The sequence below is a fragment of the Hyperolius riggenbachi genome, chromosome 4 (assembly GCF_040937935.1).
Source record: "Hyperolius riggenbachi isolate aHypRig1 chromosome 4, aHypRig1.pri, whole genome shotgun sequence".
NCBI lineage: Eukaryota > Metazoa > Chordata > Amphibia > Anura > Hyperoliidae > Hyperolius > Hyperolius riggenbachi.
Window position 1 is genome coordinate 403,394,419 of NC_090649.1, and position 18,543 is coordinate 403,412,961.

At 45.0% G+C, this 18,543-nt stretch overlaps 1 protein-coding gene across 2 annotated transcripts in view; it reads left to right on the forward strand.

The window, feature by feature from the left end:
• The window catches only part of ATL2 (atlastin GTPase 2), a 130,037-nt gene that overhangs the window by 95,334 nt on the left and 16,160 nt on the right, over window positions 1–18,543 (forward strand). For both annotated transcript variants that reach the window (XM_068232299.1, XM_068232301.1), the window contains exons 8-11: window positions 1,675–1,813; window positions 8,339–8,466; window positions 14,635–14,691; window positions 16,339–16,410. In XM_068232299.1, coding sequence (XP_068088400.1) covers window positions 1,675–1,813; window positions 8,339–8,466; window positions 14,635–14,691; window positions 16,339–16,410 — 396 coding nt within the window. The remainder of the gene's footprint in view (window positions 1–1,674; window positions 1,814–8,338; window positions 8,467–14,634; window positions 14,692–16,338; window positions 16,411–18,543) is intronic.

Below are 18,543 nucleotides of genomic sequence, written 5' to 3' on the forward strand. Positions count from 1 at the left end.
CAAGCAGCTACATGCTTGTTACAGGGCTTCGAGCCTGATGCACAAAAGGCTGGTAAATTTTGCCATACACACTGCAATTTTACTGTTCATTTCAGGGGAGCAGAGCCCATTGCACTATTAGTGCCACACACACACACTGGGGTAAAGTGTTTGTTGCAAAATAAACCCTTGTGGCACTAATAGTGTAATGGGCACTAATAGTGTAATGGGCATTGCTGCTCTGGCAGGGGTGTAACTATAAATCTCTGGGCCCCCCTGCAAAACTTTGGATGTATTACCCCCCCCCCCCCCCCTCGCTTTCTGCACAGCTAAACTAAGCACCAATGTTATTCAATTGGCTGGTGCGCACTTTAATGAGTTTTCCACTTGCAGATAAAAACAGACAGCAGTGAAGCACTGCAGGTGTTTTCTCTATCAATTAGCTTCTGTGATAAAACATGCATGTTTTCACACATGGTGTGCAGAAAATGCATGCGGGAAAATTAGATGAGTGTGCTTCCAGCCTCAGCGCATTACACTCACTCACAGAACTGGCTCTGCGGACTTCTCCAGCATCACTGCCGTACAGAGCACTTGGGGAGAGTATAAAGGCTGGAGGCAGGGCGCTGTATATAAGACCCTGCTGCACACTAAATAGGTACTGCCTACAAATCTTTGTCTTCAAAACTTTGTAGGATTTATTATCAGTGGCTGAGCAGATGCAGTCATAAGAACAATTGTGCAAAGAGCAGAAAGCTTTTTCTCTCTGTGTCCTTAGTTTTCATTCTCTCAGGACACGGGAAATAAATTTCTCCCCCCACGGGGCCTCTTGTGGCTTCTGGGCCCCCCTGCGGCTGCATCCCTTGCAGGGTCTATTGTTACGCCCCTGTCCTCTGGCATTAGTACTAGTAAATTTCTGTGTTACATGCGCATGCCAAATATACCACCCTTTTGTGCACCTGAACTTGTGACTCCAAAATGACTGAAGCCAGAATATTGGTATGTTTACCTGGCAGTCAGCATTTTTCAGGAGAGGGCAGTGATGATTCCTTGTATAACCTCCTCATTATTAGGTGCTTGCTGAAGGTGCTTTTTTGTTAAATGTAATTACTTATTGGCAAGATGCAGATTAGTATAAGGTGCTGATAATCTCGATGCTGCAGGCTGCCCTTTGTCTTCTTGGTTGAAGTTAGCTGCAAGTATTATACAAGCGTCCAGTCCATCTAAGCACTGATAATTACACATACCAGTTTTGTGTAATTGTAATTAACGTGCCTGTAAATTTGGGCGCAGGGTGAAGCTGTAAACTGCTCACCCTTCTCCTGCAAAAGTCTTGGCGGCGTTAATTACTATTCCCCCTCCAGGCCATTCTGTTGCTGGTGTTTGAATACCGCAGTTTTTATTGTAATTTGGGCTCAGTCTCTTGATGGCTACCAAATTACTGAGCGCCGATCTAGCCAAAACTCCCATTACGGCCTATGAAGGTGCCTGTTGCGCCTAAATTTCCAGCGCAGTTTTGCCTGAGTCAACCAGTTTTATTTCATGAGCGATAGGAAAGGCAGATTAAATATCTGCTTGTTGTATTATTAAACATGGCTGTGAAAAAAATGGATTGTGTTCCTTTTCAGTAATATTTTTCTTTTCCCCCCTCCCTGAATGTGTGTTTTTTTTTTTTTTTTTTTTTATTATTAACAGGTAAAACAGAACCAGCACGAAGAGCTGCAGAATGTCAGAAAGCATATACACTCCTGTTTTACCAACATCAGTTGTTTCCTTTTGCCACATCCTGGTCTGAAAGTAGCAACCAACCCCTCTTTTGACGGTAGATTAGTTGGCAAGTATTTTTTTGTCATCTATATTTGAGTAAAACTTGTTGTTCTCTCTTGTCCAGAGAGAGGGACAGGAAGGCTGCAGCTGTGGGCAATTCTCTTTTCCCCATATCCACTCTTGAGTACCTTTCTCACTTTGCTGAGATCACAATTTGGGTTGTCTTGGACCTGATTTGCTTTCTTTACCTTTTGATCATCATAAAGGGAGCTTGAACTGAGAGGGATATAGTGGCTGCCATATTAATTTCCTTATAAGCAATACCAGTTTAGTCCTGCTGATCCACTGTCTCTAATACTTTTAGCTATCAACCCTGAACAAGCATGCAGCAGATCAGATGTTTGTTACATTATTGTCAGATCTGACAAGATTAGCTGCATGCTTATTTCTGGGGTGATTCAGACACTACTGCGGCCTAATAGCATAGCAGGGCTGCTAAGCTACTGGTATTGTTTAAAAGGAAATAATGTCAGCCTCCATATTCCTCTGTTTTCACGAAGCAGTGAATTCCCTACTTGTTCTAAGCAGTCTAATACCTAGTAATAGGAACAGAAAAGAGGATCCTATTGTTAGGTGGGAAGCTGGAAAATTAGTGCAGTAGGCCACTAAAATAATTAGGCTTATTGTAGGATGCTTATATAAACGCCCATTCTGGTCTAGTGCACACGCAGTATAAAGTGGTTAAATACTGTATTTTTCTCTAACCATCTCAGTGTACGGCAGGAAAAGGAGAGACTCCAGGCTCCTCCTCCAAGGGAAACACAATTGACAAGAAGTTTAAAAGGCCCCCACCCCCTGCTACCCTCAGTATCTTGTGTTTCCGGCCTGCCGAGGACACAGTTGACAGCTGTAGTTTATTTATCTATTTGGCGACTTTGTGTAGCTATGCAGAGCAGTTTGTTTGGGATAAGATCCCATCCTGGCCTGTGATCAGGCGTTGGGAAGTTTATCCTGCCTGCAATAGTTAGACATAGTGCTTCTGTTCCCAGGTGGTCATCATGTCTGTGTGTGTTATGACACTGGGAATCTCCCCCCTTCGGTAGCCTGAAGGGTCACAGATGATCTCACTTAGCTCGGCCAGGTGGGCAGTTTGAGCGGTGAGTGCACGCGGGTGCACAGTGGCATCTGACAAGGGGGAGATGGCTAGGATGAGACGGCGCCAAGATTTTTGTATATGGACAACGCCGTCCTCCAGCAGCCGTAGGAAGTGATCACAGCAGAAGCTTAAGGATGTGGTACTTCCGGATCACTCCAGTATAATGGAGGAGACAGAGACGCCGGCTGAGCGGTTGCTGTTGCAAGTCATGGCGGATCCTCTGTCGGCAGACAACACGGTGATGTAGCGTTTACCATGTATTGGCTTGGGGGGAGAATCTGAGGGGACAGTACAGAGATTAGAATCCCCAAGTGTCTCTTTTCTCCAGATGGGGCTCAGCGATTGCTAAAAGCCCTTACCCCTGATCCTATTCCTATGAGTTTACAGAAGTAATTTTCAGGTCTAGCATTTGCATAGGATTGTTGCATGCTAGCTGTGGGGACTGATAATTATTTGCTGGGGAAATGCATTCACATGGCTGAGATTAGAGTGGTTTCCCTTGTATGTTTTGTGCTATTTCTTCTCCTGTGTCCAAACAAGCAAGCAATAGATGCAGGACTGGATGAAGGTGGAATGTTGCCATTTGCAACAAAAATTAGCTGGTCAAGCCTGCACAGGAATAAAGTTGATTGGCAGAATTGGGGGTATAGAAACTTTCACCCAACAAATCTCTGAATAATTTCAGGTGGTCCCCTGATTTGCATTTGTGTGCAGATTATAATTTGCTTAGGCTGCTTAGCCCTGCATTTATTTGCTGAGACTTATTAACCTTGATTTTATTTGCATATGCTTGTTAGCCTTGTTTTCATTTTGCATAGGCTTGCAAGACTTTATTTCTTTTGCAGAGGCTTGTTAAGCCTTACATTTATTTGCATATACTTGTCAGCTTTGCTTTTATTAACATATGCATGATAGCTTTGCTTCAATTTACAGAAGATTGTCAGCCGTGCATTCATTTGCATTCATTAGCATTTATATGCATAGGCTTGATAGCTTTGCTTTCATTTTGCAGACGCTTGATAGCTTTGCTTTCATTTTGCAGACGCTTGATAGCTTTGCTTTCATTTTGCAGACGCTTGATAGCTTTGCTTTCATTTTGCAGACGCTTGATAGCTTTGCTTTCATTTTGCAGACGCTTGATAGCTTTGCTTTCATTTTGCAGACGCTTGATAGCTTTGCTTTCATTTTGCAGACGCTTGATAGCTTTGCTTTCATTTTGCAGACGCTTGATAGCTTTGCTTTCATTTTGCAGACGCTTGATAGCTTTGCTTTCATTTTGCAGACGCTTGATAGCTTTGCTTTCATTTTGCAGACGCTTGATAGCTTTGCTTTCATTTTGCAGACGCTTGATAGCTTTGCTTTCATTTTGCAGACGCTTGATAGCTTTGCTTTCATTTTGCAGACGCTTGATAGCTTTGCTTTCATTTTGCAGACGCTTGATAGCTTTGCTTTCATTTTGCAGACGCTTGATAGCTTTGCTTTCATTTTGCAGACGCTTGATAGCTTTGCTTTCATTTTGCAGACGCTTGATAGCTTTGCTTTCATTCGCATAGGCCTGGTAGCCTTGCGTTCCTTCGCATAGGCTTGTTAGCCTTGCGTTCCTTCGCATAGGCTTGTTAGCCTTGCGTTCCTTCGCATAGGCTTGTTGGCCTAGCGTTCATTCGCATAGGCTTGTTGGCCTAGCGTTCATTCGCATAGGCTTGTTGGCCTAGCGTTCATTCGCATAGGCTTGTTGGCCTAGCGTTCATTTGCATAGGCTTGTTGGCCTAGCGTTCATTCGCATAGGCTTGTTAGCCTTGCGTTCCTTCGCATAGGCTTGTTGGCCTAGCGTTCATTCGCATAGGCTTGTTGGCCTAGCGTTCATTCGCATAGGCTTGTTGGCCTAGCGTTCATTCGCATAGGCTTGTTGGCCTAGCGTTCATTCGCATAGGCTTGTTGGCCTAGCGTTCATTCGCATAGGCTTGTTGGCCTAGCGTTCATTCGCATAGGCTTGTTGGCCTAGCGTTCATTCGCATAGGCTTGTTGGCCTAGCGTTCATTCGCATAGGCTTGTTGGCCTAGCGTTCATTCGCATAGGCTTGTTGGCCTAGCGTTCATTCGCATAGGCTTGTGGGCCTAGCGTTCATTCGCATAGGCTTGTTGGCCTAGCGTTCATTCGCATAGGCTTGTTGGCCTAGCGTTCATTCGCATAGGCTTGTTGGCCTAGCGTTCAATCCGCATAGGCTTGTTGGCCTAGCGTTCAATCCGCATAGGCTTGTTAGCCTTGCGTTCATTCGCATAGGCTTGTTAGCCTTGCGTTCATTCGCATAGGCTTGTTAGCTTTGCGTTCATTCGCATAGGCTTGTTAGCCTTGCGTTCATTCGCATAGGCTTGTTAGCCTTGCGTTCATTCGCATAGGCTTGTTAGCCTTGGGTTCATTCGCATAGGCTTGTTAGCCTTGCGTTCATTCGCATAGGCTTGTTAGCCTTGCGTTCATTCGCATAGGCTTGTTAGCCTTGCGTTCATTCGCACAGGCTTGTTAGCCTTGCGTTCATTCGCACAGGCTTGTTAGCCTTGCGTTCATTCGCACAGGCTTGTTAGCCTTGCGTTCATTCGCACAGGCTTGTTAGCCTTGCGTTCATTCGCACAGGCTTGTTAGCCTTGCGTTCATTCGCACAGGCTTGTTAGCCTTGCGTTCATTCGCACAGGCTTGTTAGCCTTGCGTTCATTCGCACAGGCTTGTTAGCCTTGCGTTCATTCGCACAGGCTTGTTAGCCTTGCGTTCATTCGCACAGGCTTGTTAGCCTTGCGTTCATTCGCACAGGCTTGTTAGCCTTGCGTTCATTCGCACAGGCTTGTTAGCCTTGCGTTCATTCGCACAGGCTTGTTAGCCTTGCGTTCATTCGCACAGGCTTGTTAGCCTTGCGTTCATTCGCACAGGCTTGTTAGCCTTGCGTTCATTCGCACAGGCTTGTTAGCCTTGCGTTCATTCGCACAGGCTTGTTAGCCTTGCGTTCATTCGCACAGGCTTGTTAGCCTTGCGTTCATTCGCACAGGCTTGTTAGCCTTGCGTTCATTCGCACAGGCTTGTTAGCCTTGCGTTCATTCGCACAGGCTTGTTAGCCTTGCGTTCATTCGCACAGGCGTGTTAGCCTTGCGTTCATTCGCACAGGCGTGTTAGCCTTGCGTTCATTCGCACAGGCGTGTTAGCCTTGCGTTCATTCGCACAGGCGTGTTAGCCTTGCGTTCATTCGCACAGGCGTGTTAGCCTTGCGTTCATTCGCACAGGCGTGTTAGCCTTGCGTTCATTCGCACAGGCGTGTTAAGCCTTGCGTTCATTCGCACAGGCTTGTTAAGCCTTGCGTTCATTCGCACAGGCTTGTTAAGCCTTGCGTTCATTCGCACAGGCTTGTTAAGCCTTGCGTTCATTCGCACAGGCTTGTTAAGCCTTGCGTTCATTCGCACAGGCTTGTTAAGCCTTGCGTTCATTCGCACAGGCTTGTTAAGCCTTGCGTTCATTCGCACAGGCTTGTTAAGCCTTGCGTTCATTCGCACAGGCTTGTTAAGCCTTGCGTTCATTCGCACAGGCTTGTTAAGCCTTGCGTTCATTCGCACAGGCTTGTTAAGCCTTGCGTTCATTCGCACAGGCTTGTTAAGCCTTGCGTTCATTCGCACAGGCTTGTTAAGCCTTGCGTTCATTCGCACAGGCTTGTTAAGCCTTGCGTTCATTCGCACAGGCTTGTTAAGCCTTGCGTTCATTCGCACAGGCTTGTTAAGCCTTGCGTTCATTCGCACAGGCTTGTTAAGCCTTGCGTTCACTCGCACAGGCTTGTTAAGCCTTGCGTTCATTCGCACAGGCTTGTTAAGCCTTGCGTTCATTCGCACAGGCTTGTTAAGCCTTGCGTTCATTCGCACAGGCTTGTTAAGCCTTGCGTTCATTCGCACAGGCTTGTTAAGCCTTGCGTTCATTCGCACAGGCTTGTTAAGCCTTGCGTTCATTCGCACAGGCTTGTTAAGCCTTGCGTTCATTCGCACAGGCTTGTTAAGCCTTGCGTTCATTCGCACAGGCTTGTTAAGCCTTGCGTTCATTCGCACAGGCTTGTTAAGCCTTGCGTTCATTCGCACAGGCTTGCGGTCTTTCGCATGGGCTTGTCAGCCTTGCGCTTGTCAGCCTTGCGGTCTTTCGCATGGGCTTGTCAGCCTTGCATTATTTTCAATCTACAGAGAATTGAAGCGATTAAGCTTTTTGGGAGAACCAAAGACTGATTGGTCCAGATATGCATTTTAGATGGGAATCTTCTTCAGTCAGTGCCAACATTTTGGTTGAAAGGTGCTTCAGGCAGCAGTCCCTCCCTCATGTGAGTAGGGGGTTACTCGCCTATCTCTCCTTTTCCTGCCGTACACTGAGATGGTTAGAGAAAGGTCAGTTTAGACTTACCTGGTAAAGATGTTTCTAAACATCTCAGTGTACGGCATACTACATCCCTCCCTCTATGCTGCCTTCTATCCTTTCTTCCTGACTTTTTTTGCACTGTTTTGGTGTGGATTGAGCTGTAGACAGGAGTCTGGGTCACGTTTGGGGTGTCTCATTGGCCGGATTTCTTGTCTAGATACTGAGGGTAGCAGGGGGTGGGGGCCTTTTAAACTTCTTGTCAATTGTGTTTCCCTTGGAGGAGGAGCCTGGAGTCTCTCCTTTTCCTGCCGTACACTGAGATGTTTAGAAACATCTTTACCAGGTAAGTCTAAACTGACCTTTTGGACTATAAGACTCACTTTTTATCCCCCAAAAGTGGGGAAAAAAAGTTCACTGCGTCTTATAGTCCAAATGCAGGGAGTTCCTGACTTGTGAATGCCTGTCAGTAAGAACCTCCAATGTTGGGGATTCCCTGTAATGTGCCCATGCTGAGGACACAAGGGGACAAACGTAGGACACAAAGGAACATAGAGGACACTAGGGAGACACAAAGGGGCATAGAGGACACATGGGGACACAGGAGGAAACAAGGGAGACACAAAGGGGCATAGAGGACAGAGGTGGGCACATGGGAGACAGAGGACACTAGGAAGACACAGGAGGAAACAAGGGGGACACTGGGAGACACAAAGGGGCATAGAGGACAGAGGTGACCACATGGAGGACACAAGGGTGACAGAGGAGGACACAGGGAGACACGAGGTACAAAGGGGGCATGAGGTACAAAGGGGGCATAATCCACAAGATACCCCTTCACATGTATGCACCAGATGTAATAAATATATATATTCTATACCAAACCCCCCCCCCGGTTTTTGTCCTCAAACCTGAGGTGCATCTTCTAGTCCGAAAAATACTGTACTTTCATATGAGGGCTCAGGACCATTGCTGTGGTACCATGCTATGTGATATGCCAACTACTATCTGCAAGTTTCCATGTAATATTTACCATGCAATTCTTAGTCCTGCCTTTATTCCCAACAGACATAGATGACGAGTTCAAAAAGGGACTTCAGAGTCTAGTTCCTTTGCTGCTGTCTCCGGAAAACTTGGTAGAAAAAGAAATTGGTGGTAACAAGGTGACTTGTCGAGATCTTTTGGAATATTTTAAGGTAGGTTTTACCTAGTAATTATTCAGTCTGCCTTTGTCAGATTGTAAACCAAGTAATACAAACATCTGTCAGAAACTGTTTCTTCAGTGCAGAGTTGTCTAATTTCTCTTGGGAACATCAAGAATTACATTGTCACCTCCGAACCTCTTGGCGATCACTGAATACATTGTGATTGGGATTAGTCACGACTTACTGTAGAGCTATGGGATTTGGTTTAGACACTTTCACTTATTTATTCAACATAAATAACGTTTATATTCATATGGTGTATGGTTGTTTCACCAGGTTAGAGAGTGAGGCAATGTTAGCCTCAGGGCTCAGAGTCGGGGCAATTTTTGGGTACTCGGGGACTGAGTCAGGAAAAAATGGCCAGACTCTGACTCCTAATGAATTTAAACTGTAATTAAAATTGAAAATATGATAAAATGTTCACACACACACACACACACACACACACACACACACACACACACACACACACACACACACACACACACACACACACACACACACACACACACACACACACACACACACACACACACACACACACACACACACACACACACACACACACACACACACACACGTTGCAACCGCATCAGGGCCAGAAGGGCCCCAAAGGGCTCTCCCTCAACTGCAGTATTAGCTCTCTATTGGTCCTGTGCTCATAATAATGACGTCTATAGATAATTTGAATAGTGGTAATCATTAACAAACTCTTCTCGCACCTCTGAGTGTGGTTGACATTGGCAGGTTTTGGTGCGCCGTATCAATTATGTATAGAGTGCATGGGGGCCCCAATGTAAAACTTGCATCGGGGCCCACAGCTCTTTAGCTACGCCACTGGTTACACAGTAGTACTATACTTTACATATGCACTCCCCACAGAGCTGCAGGGAATCCACTGAGAATGTTGTGCAAATTGAACAGAGGTGTCGTCTATCACCCATAAACCTGGTTCAGCTTGTACTTGAAGAATGTGTAATAGAGGAAGAATAGCCTTATTCTCCTGCAGAGTACCTGTACATCACTCTGGCATGTACTAACAGTCGCATTGTCTAGTCTAGGGCCTGATAGATGTTCTTTGTTCCTGTCTTCTACAAGTACCGTATATTCTCGCATACAAGCCGAATTTTTGACCCCCAAAAAGGGGGCCAAAAGTTGGGGGGTCGGGTTGTATGAGAGTCTTGGTCCGTGGTGGTCGGTGGTCCGCGGCCCCCCCCCCCCAAACCTCCCCCCGCGGCCACCGCTGCTATTACTTGCTGAGCCAGAGGCCGCTTCCTCTAATCCGGGTTCCCCTCTCCAACTCCATGCGTATAAGTGTTTCGCAGCAGCGCACCCGGCACTGCTGCTGTGACGAGGCAGGAAAGAGCGGTTCCTCAGGTAACGGCGATACACTCTTTCCTGCCTTGTCACAGCAGTGAAACACTTATACACATGGAGTTGGAGAGGGGAACCCGGATTAGAGGAAGCGGCCGCTGGCTGAGCAGGTAATAGCAGCGGCGGGGGGCGTTATACTGGACACTACCTACCTATACTGGGCACTATACTAGCTATACTGGACACTGTGTATTGTGACACACAAGACTCACACCTAGGACAGGTCTGTGACTCTAGACCTGGAAGCCGGTGCCAACTTCTGCAGGTACACCACTCCTGCTACACCGTACTGTAGAACAAAAATAGAAGACGGCACACAGAAAGCTTCTTTCAAGTAATTTGTATTATGTGCATACAGTTAGTGTCAGGACACAACTTGTTTCGGGGCTCTGCCCTTCCTCAGGTGTGCCCCTCCCAGCACACATGACACCCTTATACCCCACCCGGAGGAAGTCACCTGATCCACATGGACCACATGACCACAACAACAAACATACAAATCATCAATAAACAATTTCAAAATGACATAATCCAACAAGGGAACTACACCTTCAGGTGTCTACCCCAGATAAACCTAAGGATAGCTCACCCCCTCATCATAAAGTCCATATATCTTAGTCTTCACAATTTCATCAATATGCAAATGAATTCCTGTACGAGTAACAAGGGGCAGCCAACATTCTGTACCTACAAAGAGAGGACAATCATAGGAAACATTTCAAGCTCAGGCACTCGTTTAACCCGTTAGGGTCAACACAGTTAAACCTCCTAATCCATTTAGCTTCACATTGTAATAATTTTTTCTTTCGGTCACCCCCTCTTGAATATATGGGAACACTGTCAACAACAAACCACCGATGTTGAGCCGCGGTGTGTTGTGTTTTTCAGGAAATGTCGTGAGACAGATGTCTCATATTCCTTTTTACCTGCCACAAAATTGGATATGTCCATCTTGTGTTCCTGGATTCTTTTCTTTACCTCCCGCTCCGTCTTCCCGATGTAGACATACCCACAGGGACACTTGAGCCCATACACTACCTATGTACTCAAGCAGGTGTACCTGTCCCTGATGGGTACCCTTTCACCTGTAGACGGGTGGGAGACAAAGGATCCTTTCAAAATTGCATTACAGCCCAGGCAGGGGACAGTGCCTCTCCTCTGTGGAGGGACCCCCCCTCCTTGGGCTCGGCTGGATGTCAGTTTTACTGACCCAGTTGCGTATGGTTTTTCCCCCTCCGGTAGGCAAACACGGGCGGATCCCCGAACAGTTCCCCGAACTCGGGATCCTGTCCAAGGATCGGCCAATATCTACGCACCACAGCACGAATACGCCCGGACAGGAAACCTATGGGTAACACATGTTTGTGAGTATTTCTAAATATTTTGCTTTAAACCACAACCAACTAAACAATACTACACCATATTGGGCTCTCGATTTCTCTTTGTTCTTCCAAGCACTTACTTCGGGAAACTGTTCGGGGATCCGTCCGTGTTTGCCTACCGGAGGGGGAAAACCATACACAACTGGGTCAGTAAAACTGACATCCAGCCGAGCCCGAGAAGGGGGGGTCCCTCCACAGAGGAGAGGCACTGTCCCCTGCCTGGGCTGTAATTGCTGTAATGCAATTTTGAAAGGATCCTTTGTCTCCCACCCGTCTACCGGTGAAAGGGTACCCATCAGGGACAGGTACACCTGCTTGAGTACATACGTAGTGTATGGGCTCAATTGTTCCTTTGGGTATGTCTACATCGGGAAGACAGAGCGGGAGGTAAAGAAAATAATCCAGAAACACAAGAGGGACATATCCAATTTTGCGGCAGGTAAAAAGGAATATGAGACATCTGTCTCACGACATTTCCTTGAAAAAACACACCGCGGCTCAACTTCGGTGGTTTGTTGTTGAGTGTTTCCATATATTCAAGAGGGGGTGACCAAAAGAAAAAAATTATTACAATGTGAAGCTAAATGGATTAGGAGGTTTAACTGTGTTGACACTAACAGGTTAAATGAGTGCCTGAGCTTGAAATGTTTCCTCTGATTGTCCTCTTTTTGTAGGTACAGAATGTTGGCTGCCCCTTGTTACTCGTACAGGAATACATTTGCATATTGATGAAATTGTGAAGACTGAGATATATGGACTTTATGATGAGGGGGTGAGCTATCCTTAGGTTTATCTGGGGTAGACACCTGATGGTGTAGTTCCCTTGTTGGATTATGTCATTTTGAAATTGTTTGATGATTTCTATGTTTATTGTTGTGGTCATGTGGTCCAGGTGGATCAGGTGACTTCCTGCAGGTGGGGTATAAGGGTGTCATGTGTGCTGGGAGGGGCACACCTGAAGAATGGCAGAGCCCGAAACATGTCGTGTCCTGACACTCTGTAACTGTATGCACATAATACAGATTACTTAAATAGAAGCTTTCTGTGTGCAGTCTATTTTTGTTCTACTATGCTGGACACTACCTACCTATACCGGGCACTATACTAGCTATACTGGGGCACTACCAATACTGGGCACTATACTACTAGCTATACTGGGCACTATACTAGCTATACTGGGGCACTACCTACCCATACTGGGGGCTATACTGGACACTACCTACCTATACAGAGCACTATACTAGCTATACTGAGGCACTACCTACCAATACTGGGACACACTGGGGGGATTACGCGGCCTGCACCAATCCAGCATTTCCTATCCCCGGCTTATATGGGGGTCAATCATTTTTTCCTGTTTTTTTTTCAGGTAAAAGTTGGGGGGCCAGCTTATATGCGGTCGGCTTATATGCGAGTATATACGGTACTCTTACCAAGGACTAGTTTTAGTCTGACTAACAGTATTAGAGGCAGAAGATCAGCCGGCTAACTGGGTAACGGGTATTGTTCAAAAGGGAGTAAATATGGCAGCCTCTATCCCTCGCTTCAGTTGTATTTGAAAATTCCTAAGTGTTGGCAGTTAAGAAATTCATTTCATGTTACATACTTTCAATCAACAAAATTGTAATATGCAAATCAGAAGCGTCTGAGTCGGTGGAATCCTAACCTGTAGAGTCTTAGTCGGTGGATTATTGTACCGACTCCACAGCCCTGGTTAGTCTTCTTTGTTTCAGCAGTTGGAAATGCTTCTGACAGCCAAATGAACCTGTATGAAGTCGAATGAAACTTTGAATGCAGAAAGCATTTATTGGTGCGAGCACTCAATATTTCTATGTTGGAGTAGGTAGATCGCGGGATGGCATGCCTAAGTACGGCATTCTATATTGCCAGTTGTGTATAAGGGGAGGACTTGTGGGTAGTAAAACAGTCTGAGTAGTTGATCTGAGTTGATAAGACTGCACTATACCTCTCTACAGCTGCAGTGGAAAGAAGGTGTATATCTTGTAAGTTCTGTTCATTTCCTACAAGACAAGGGGAAGTGCATCATCACTATATGGGACGTATGGTAAGACTTCATGCCATGTACTATACTCTGTTCACTGAGTAATATAATTTATCTGGAAGTTTATCATCAGAGCTTTTGCTAAGGAGTATTATTGCACATTGGATGAACTTCATAGATACCTAAGGGAAAATCAGTGTTTGCTGTCTTGGTTGGTTATCTTCAACCCTTTTTTGTTTTCCGGGAACTCCCTAGTACCTTTTGCAGGTTTTTTTTTTTTTTTTTTTTTTTTTTTGTAGATTCTTTTGTGTGTGTGTGTGTGTGTGTGTGTGTGTATATATGTGTAGGGGGTGCATAGTGTGTGTGTGTGTAAAACTTCTTGCTGATGCTACTGTTTAATTGGTAATTTTTAATTGAGTTTGCGCACATAAAGGCTTTCTGCATTCAAAGTTCCATCTGAGGCGTAGTATATATCTGTAGCTCTTCATATTATATAGGTAGAAAAAAACGTTTTGTAAAAAATAATACCTTTTGATAGCTAACTGATAGTTAAATAATGCAAGCTTTCTGGGATCTAGTCCCCTTCTTCAGGCATATTTCCAGATGTAAGCTGAAGTACATCTGGAAATATGCCTGAACAAGGGGACTAGATCCCAGAAAGCTTGCATTATTTAACTCAGCCATTAAAAGGTATTTTTTACAAGAAGTTTTTTCTACCTATATAATTTGTTTGCTGACACGGTACAGAAACTTTTTTGCTTACTAGCTCCTCATAAATAATTTGTTTCTAAAATCCTGCTGAGGTAAAAATCGATTGGTCCATTTTTCAAGCTGCATACATTTGCATAATCCTGCATTAATTGTATCCCGATGATGATGATGATGATGATGATGATGATGATATGCATATTTATGATGTGTCTGGATCTTCAGGTGAAAATTGGTTCTTCTGATTGTATTTGATTTTCTGCCTCTTTAAGGCGCTGTTGACACTATCTGCATTGAGTGGTGGGCAATGGAACAAGTTGCTGTGCAGCTCTATAAAATACTAGTAAATGGCGGCAACCTGTCTCCACCACTTCAAAATATGCCCATGTACATGGTTTCACTACAGCAATCCCCAGCAGTTTTATATTAATGTACATACATGGTGCAGGCAGCAATTTTTAGCCATTTTGGAACCATTGCATTTCAACACAAAACACAATCGCTGGAAATTTGCTTTCTCATGCAGTGAAAAATTGCAGGAAAATCACTTTCACAGTGTGAATGGGGCCTAAGTGAACAAGAAGCGGTGGGGAAAAGGTGATGTGCACCATGTGAACAGCCATTAATACTGCACTAGCGAAGCTTTGTTTGCTGGTCTTGTCTAATGCTGAGTTCTCTTTACTTCCCTATCAGGCATATATCAAAATCTATCAAGGCGAGGAGCTTCCTCATCCCAAGTCTATGCTCCAGGTAATTTTTCAATACTTACGTTTTGTATAAAAAGAATATGACTTGAGGCCCATATTCTATCCCTGCTAGAAGACAGAGCACTGACAACTCTGTAAACGCGGTTTTAGGCTGGCGTTGCATCTGTTCCTGCGCCCTACCATATAGCAACAATGAGCAGCGAGTGACTGGGTGGCTTCTGGTGGGCAAGAGAGTAAGAGCAGGGCTCAGGTGTCAGGCATCACTAAAGATCCGATCTGCGGGATATTTAGTGATCATCTTGGGACGCCGTACACACATTGGTCTGATGCCCAATTCTTGCCCATGACAGTTATCATCCACCACAGCCCAGTTCAGACCAGCATGTGTATATAGCTTTAATCTAACTATATACGAAAAATCAGGTTTACATTTGATCTGATATCAGTAGTTTGTTTTCCACTCTGCCCCAGATCAGATCTCGGCTAAGAACTGATATCAGCCATATTTCTGTCAACTTTTCACTGCTCATTGCGGTGAAAAGTTAATGCAGCCGTTGATCACATGGCTTGTGTCTCTCCTGCACTCTCCATTAGATAAAGAGTGACCTTTACTACACAATGTTCAGTTACCACAGCATAAATCTAGGAGATAGATAATAGGATAACAGAGGCGCCAACAGGATAAAAAACACTAAAAGAACTTAAGGCCTCTTTCACACCAAGACGTTGCGTTTTAGGGGACGTTAAGGTCGCATAACGTGCCCCTAACGCAAGGCATGGTGGTGTTGAAGTTGGACGTCAGATTGAGCAGCGTTAAGAGGCTCTTGGTGCTATACTGGGAAGTCCGGATCTTTTCAATGATTCAGATGATTCGAATTGGATCCTTGAAAAGATCCGGATCTTTGAACCGAATCTTTGAATCCTTTTACTAGGGAAGCAGGGGCGCAGCAGAGTGAGAGGTGCAGGAGAATGAAGGCACATTGAGGGTGCTAATGGGGAAGGGAGAGGTGCAGCAGGAAGATTGTGCTTGTGCACAGAAGCTGCAGTTCCTGTTTCTTCCAGACATCCACTGTGAACCTAATCCTTCATTGTGGTGATCCGGATGATTCGACTCACAAAAAAGATCCGGATCAAAGATCTGAATCGTTCATGACCTGGACAACACTACAGTGCAGTAAATATTAATTAGCCATGTGGCTAGGAACAATAGCGGACTCTCCCCTTACTGAGCATGTGCAAACAGTCTAACGCAGCTAAAACCACATATAACGCACAGCATGCTGCACTTTGAACATCCAGCGTTACACTGTAACGCAACATTGGGCACTGAACAGCCCATTGATTTTTCATTACTGTGAGTTGGGCTGCGTTACAGGCTGCTCTAACGTGCGCCAGTAACGTCCCACTGTGAAAGCGGCCTAAAAACCTATCTTGGTGATAGAGGAGGTAGTGGTGGATTTGCCTCCTCCAAGCAGAGCAAACGACTGTGGATTTTAGTCAAAACAATTTTATTGTATACACCAAATAAAGTGCAACGCGTTTCGCTGGGGTACAAACCCGCTTCATCAGGCAATAACAGATAGGAGTAAACAGCATCTGCCAATATCATCAACGCTGAGCGCATTTTCAATAGACGTTCATTATATTCTATTAAAGTATCAAAGTGTATAGACCATTTTTCCTCTTGTAGGCAACTGCAGAAGCAAATAACCTGGCTGCTGTTGCTGGAGCTAAAGACACCTATGGCAAACACATGGAACAGGTGAGTTAGTTTGTCTTTGTCAACCTATTTTGGTTAAAATTGTAAGATTCTATTTAGATTAGAGAGAGATCGGATTAGAGAGAAATCTGTCGGCTGCCCATACACCGCTGGCCGATTTCCCGATTTCAGTATGAAATCTCTTGGGAATCGGCCAAGTTAACTGCTGCCCCCGTGTGCGCATTTATACATTACCTGTACTGCGTTTCCCATCCGTCTTCTGCTTCCCGCTCTTCCATTTGCGCTTCACACAGCGCCAGCGTTTAGCGCATGTGATGCCACATGTGCTATACGCCAGCGGCATGTGAGGTGCAAATAGAAGAGGAAAAAGCGGAAGACGGATGGGTACCACGCAGTTGGCAGCATAGGACAGGTAATGTGTCAATGCACACACGTTGGGAACATTTATACACTAAGGGGAACAGTGCCGGGGGTTTCGTTGCTTGTCATGATATCTTTCGCCCTTGCAGCTGTGTTCTCCATCGACCATGACGGCCCGGCATCTTGCAGTATGTCCGATTGATACATGCAACTGATTTAACCCCAAAATTGGTCATATTATTGGTCGGGCATGCTTGGCAGCACAGATTTTCATCGGATTCAGTGATTATTGAATCGGATGGCCGATCAGTTGCTAAATCGAGAGATGTATGGCCACTTTAAGTGATGTGAACAAAGATGTGCATGTATGGCCATGATGGCTTCATTGTCCTTACCACTTCACGTTTAGTGGGCAGCATATCTACATTTTCCAAGATTTCATGTAAGTCTCAGGGATGTAGATCTGTCCTCAGCAACTACTGAACACAGGGATTTTATCTGATTGCCATCTGGAGTCGGTAAGGAATTTTTATCCATTTTGGGGCTAATTGGACCATGCCATGTAAGGGTTTTTCGCCTTCCTCTGGATCAACTGAGGTATGTGAGGGTGCAGGCTTGTGTTGTACCTTATTTTCTGGTTGAGCTCAATGGATGACTTTTTTTTTTTTTTTTTTTTTTTTTCTTTTCCCCAACCCAAATTATGTAACTGAGTGTGCAAGCACCCACCTTTGATCATTATCTCCGGGGTAAATAAAGTAAGGTCTCCCTGATATCTGAAACCACCTGCAGAAATTAGTAGTTGGTAGTGACACTGAGGTCACTAGTGTCTGAGTCTCTTCTTTCTTGTTTATTACCATATTTACTAATGTCCTTTTATTCCACAAGCGGTCTTGTGGACTTTATTTTCGAGGACACACAGGTCCTCTTCCTCAGTTTAGCAAACGGCTGTTTGTTACCATGAGGAAGAGGACCTGCGTGTCCACGAAGCGATAGTCTATAAGACAGTGATCATGCTTGTGAAATAAAATGACGTTTAACTAGCAACTAAGTGAAGACCAGTTTCCAGGTTTAGCAATGCACTCCAGTGTTCTCCCCAGAAATTTTTTCCAGCCGGGTGGCATGAAAAAGTAGCCGGGTGGAGTGCGACGGGGGAATTCAGGGCCGGTGCAACTCTGCTTACCGCACAGGATGAGGAGAAACGATGACACCCGGTGCTTACCAAAATTGGCTGGCTGAAGCACTCCTCTAAAAGAGCCTGATGATAACACTGAATATTGGTGTTCTAGTTGCATTTCATACTAGGGGTGATTATTGCATTTAATAGGTCGGTTAATTTCACGTATCCTACAACTGTGTTTGTTGCACTTCATAAAGGGGGGGTGATTTTTGCTTTTCACATGGATGTTATTTGCTGCTGGGGTCAAGGGGTATTGCAGATAGTGTACAGGGTCAGTCAGTATCATACTAAATTATCTGCAATACCGCTGGAAAATAACATCCATATGAAAGAACATGCGAACTCTGCAAGCATCACTCCCCACACACTGCCCTTTCAAGCCACCTGCACACACCTTCAACACAGGATCTGTGTTCCATATTTAGGTTTTTGATCAGTGGGCTACTTTTAACAGACTTTGCCCAACTACCAGAGCCAAATTTGTACTTTTTACTGCTCTATGCCAACTTTTTACAATTGTAAATCAAGTAAGGTATATAAGCACTTCTGACACAGACAGCATTCAGCACCATCCTCCCATCTCCAGCAAGTTAGCTTATCTAAATTGCAGCTGACTGCAGTCATTGTTTGTTTGTTTT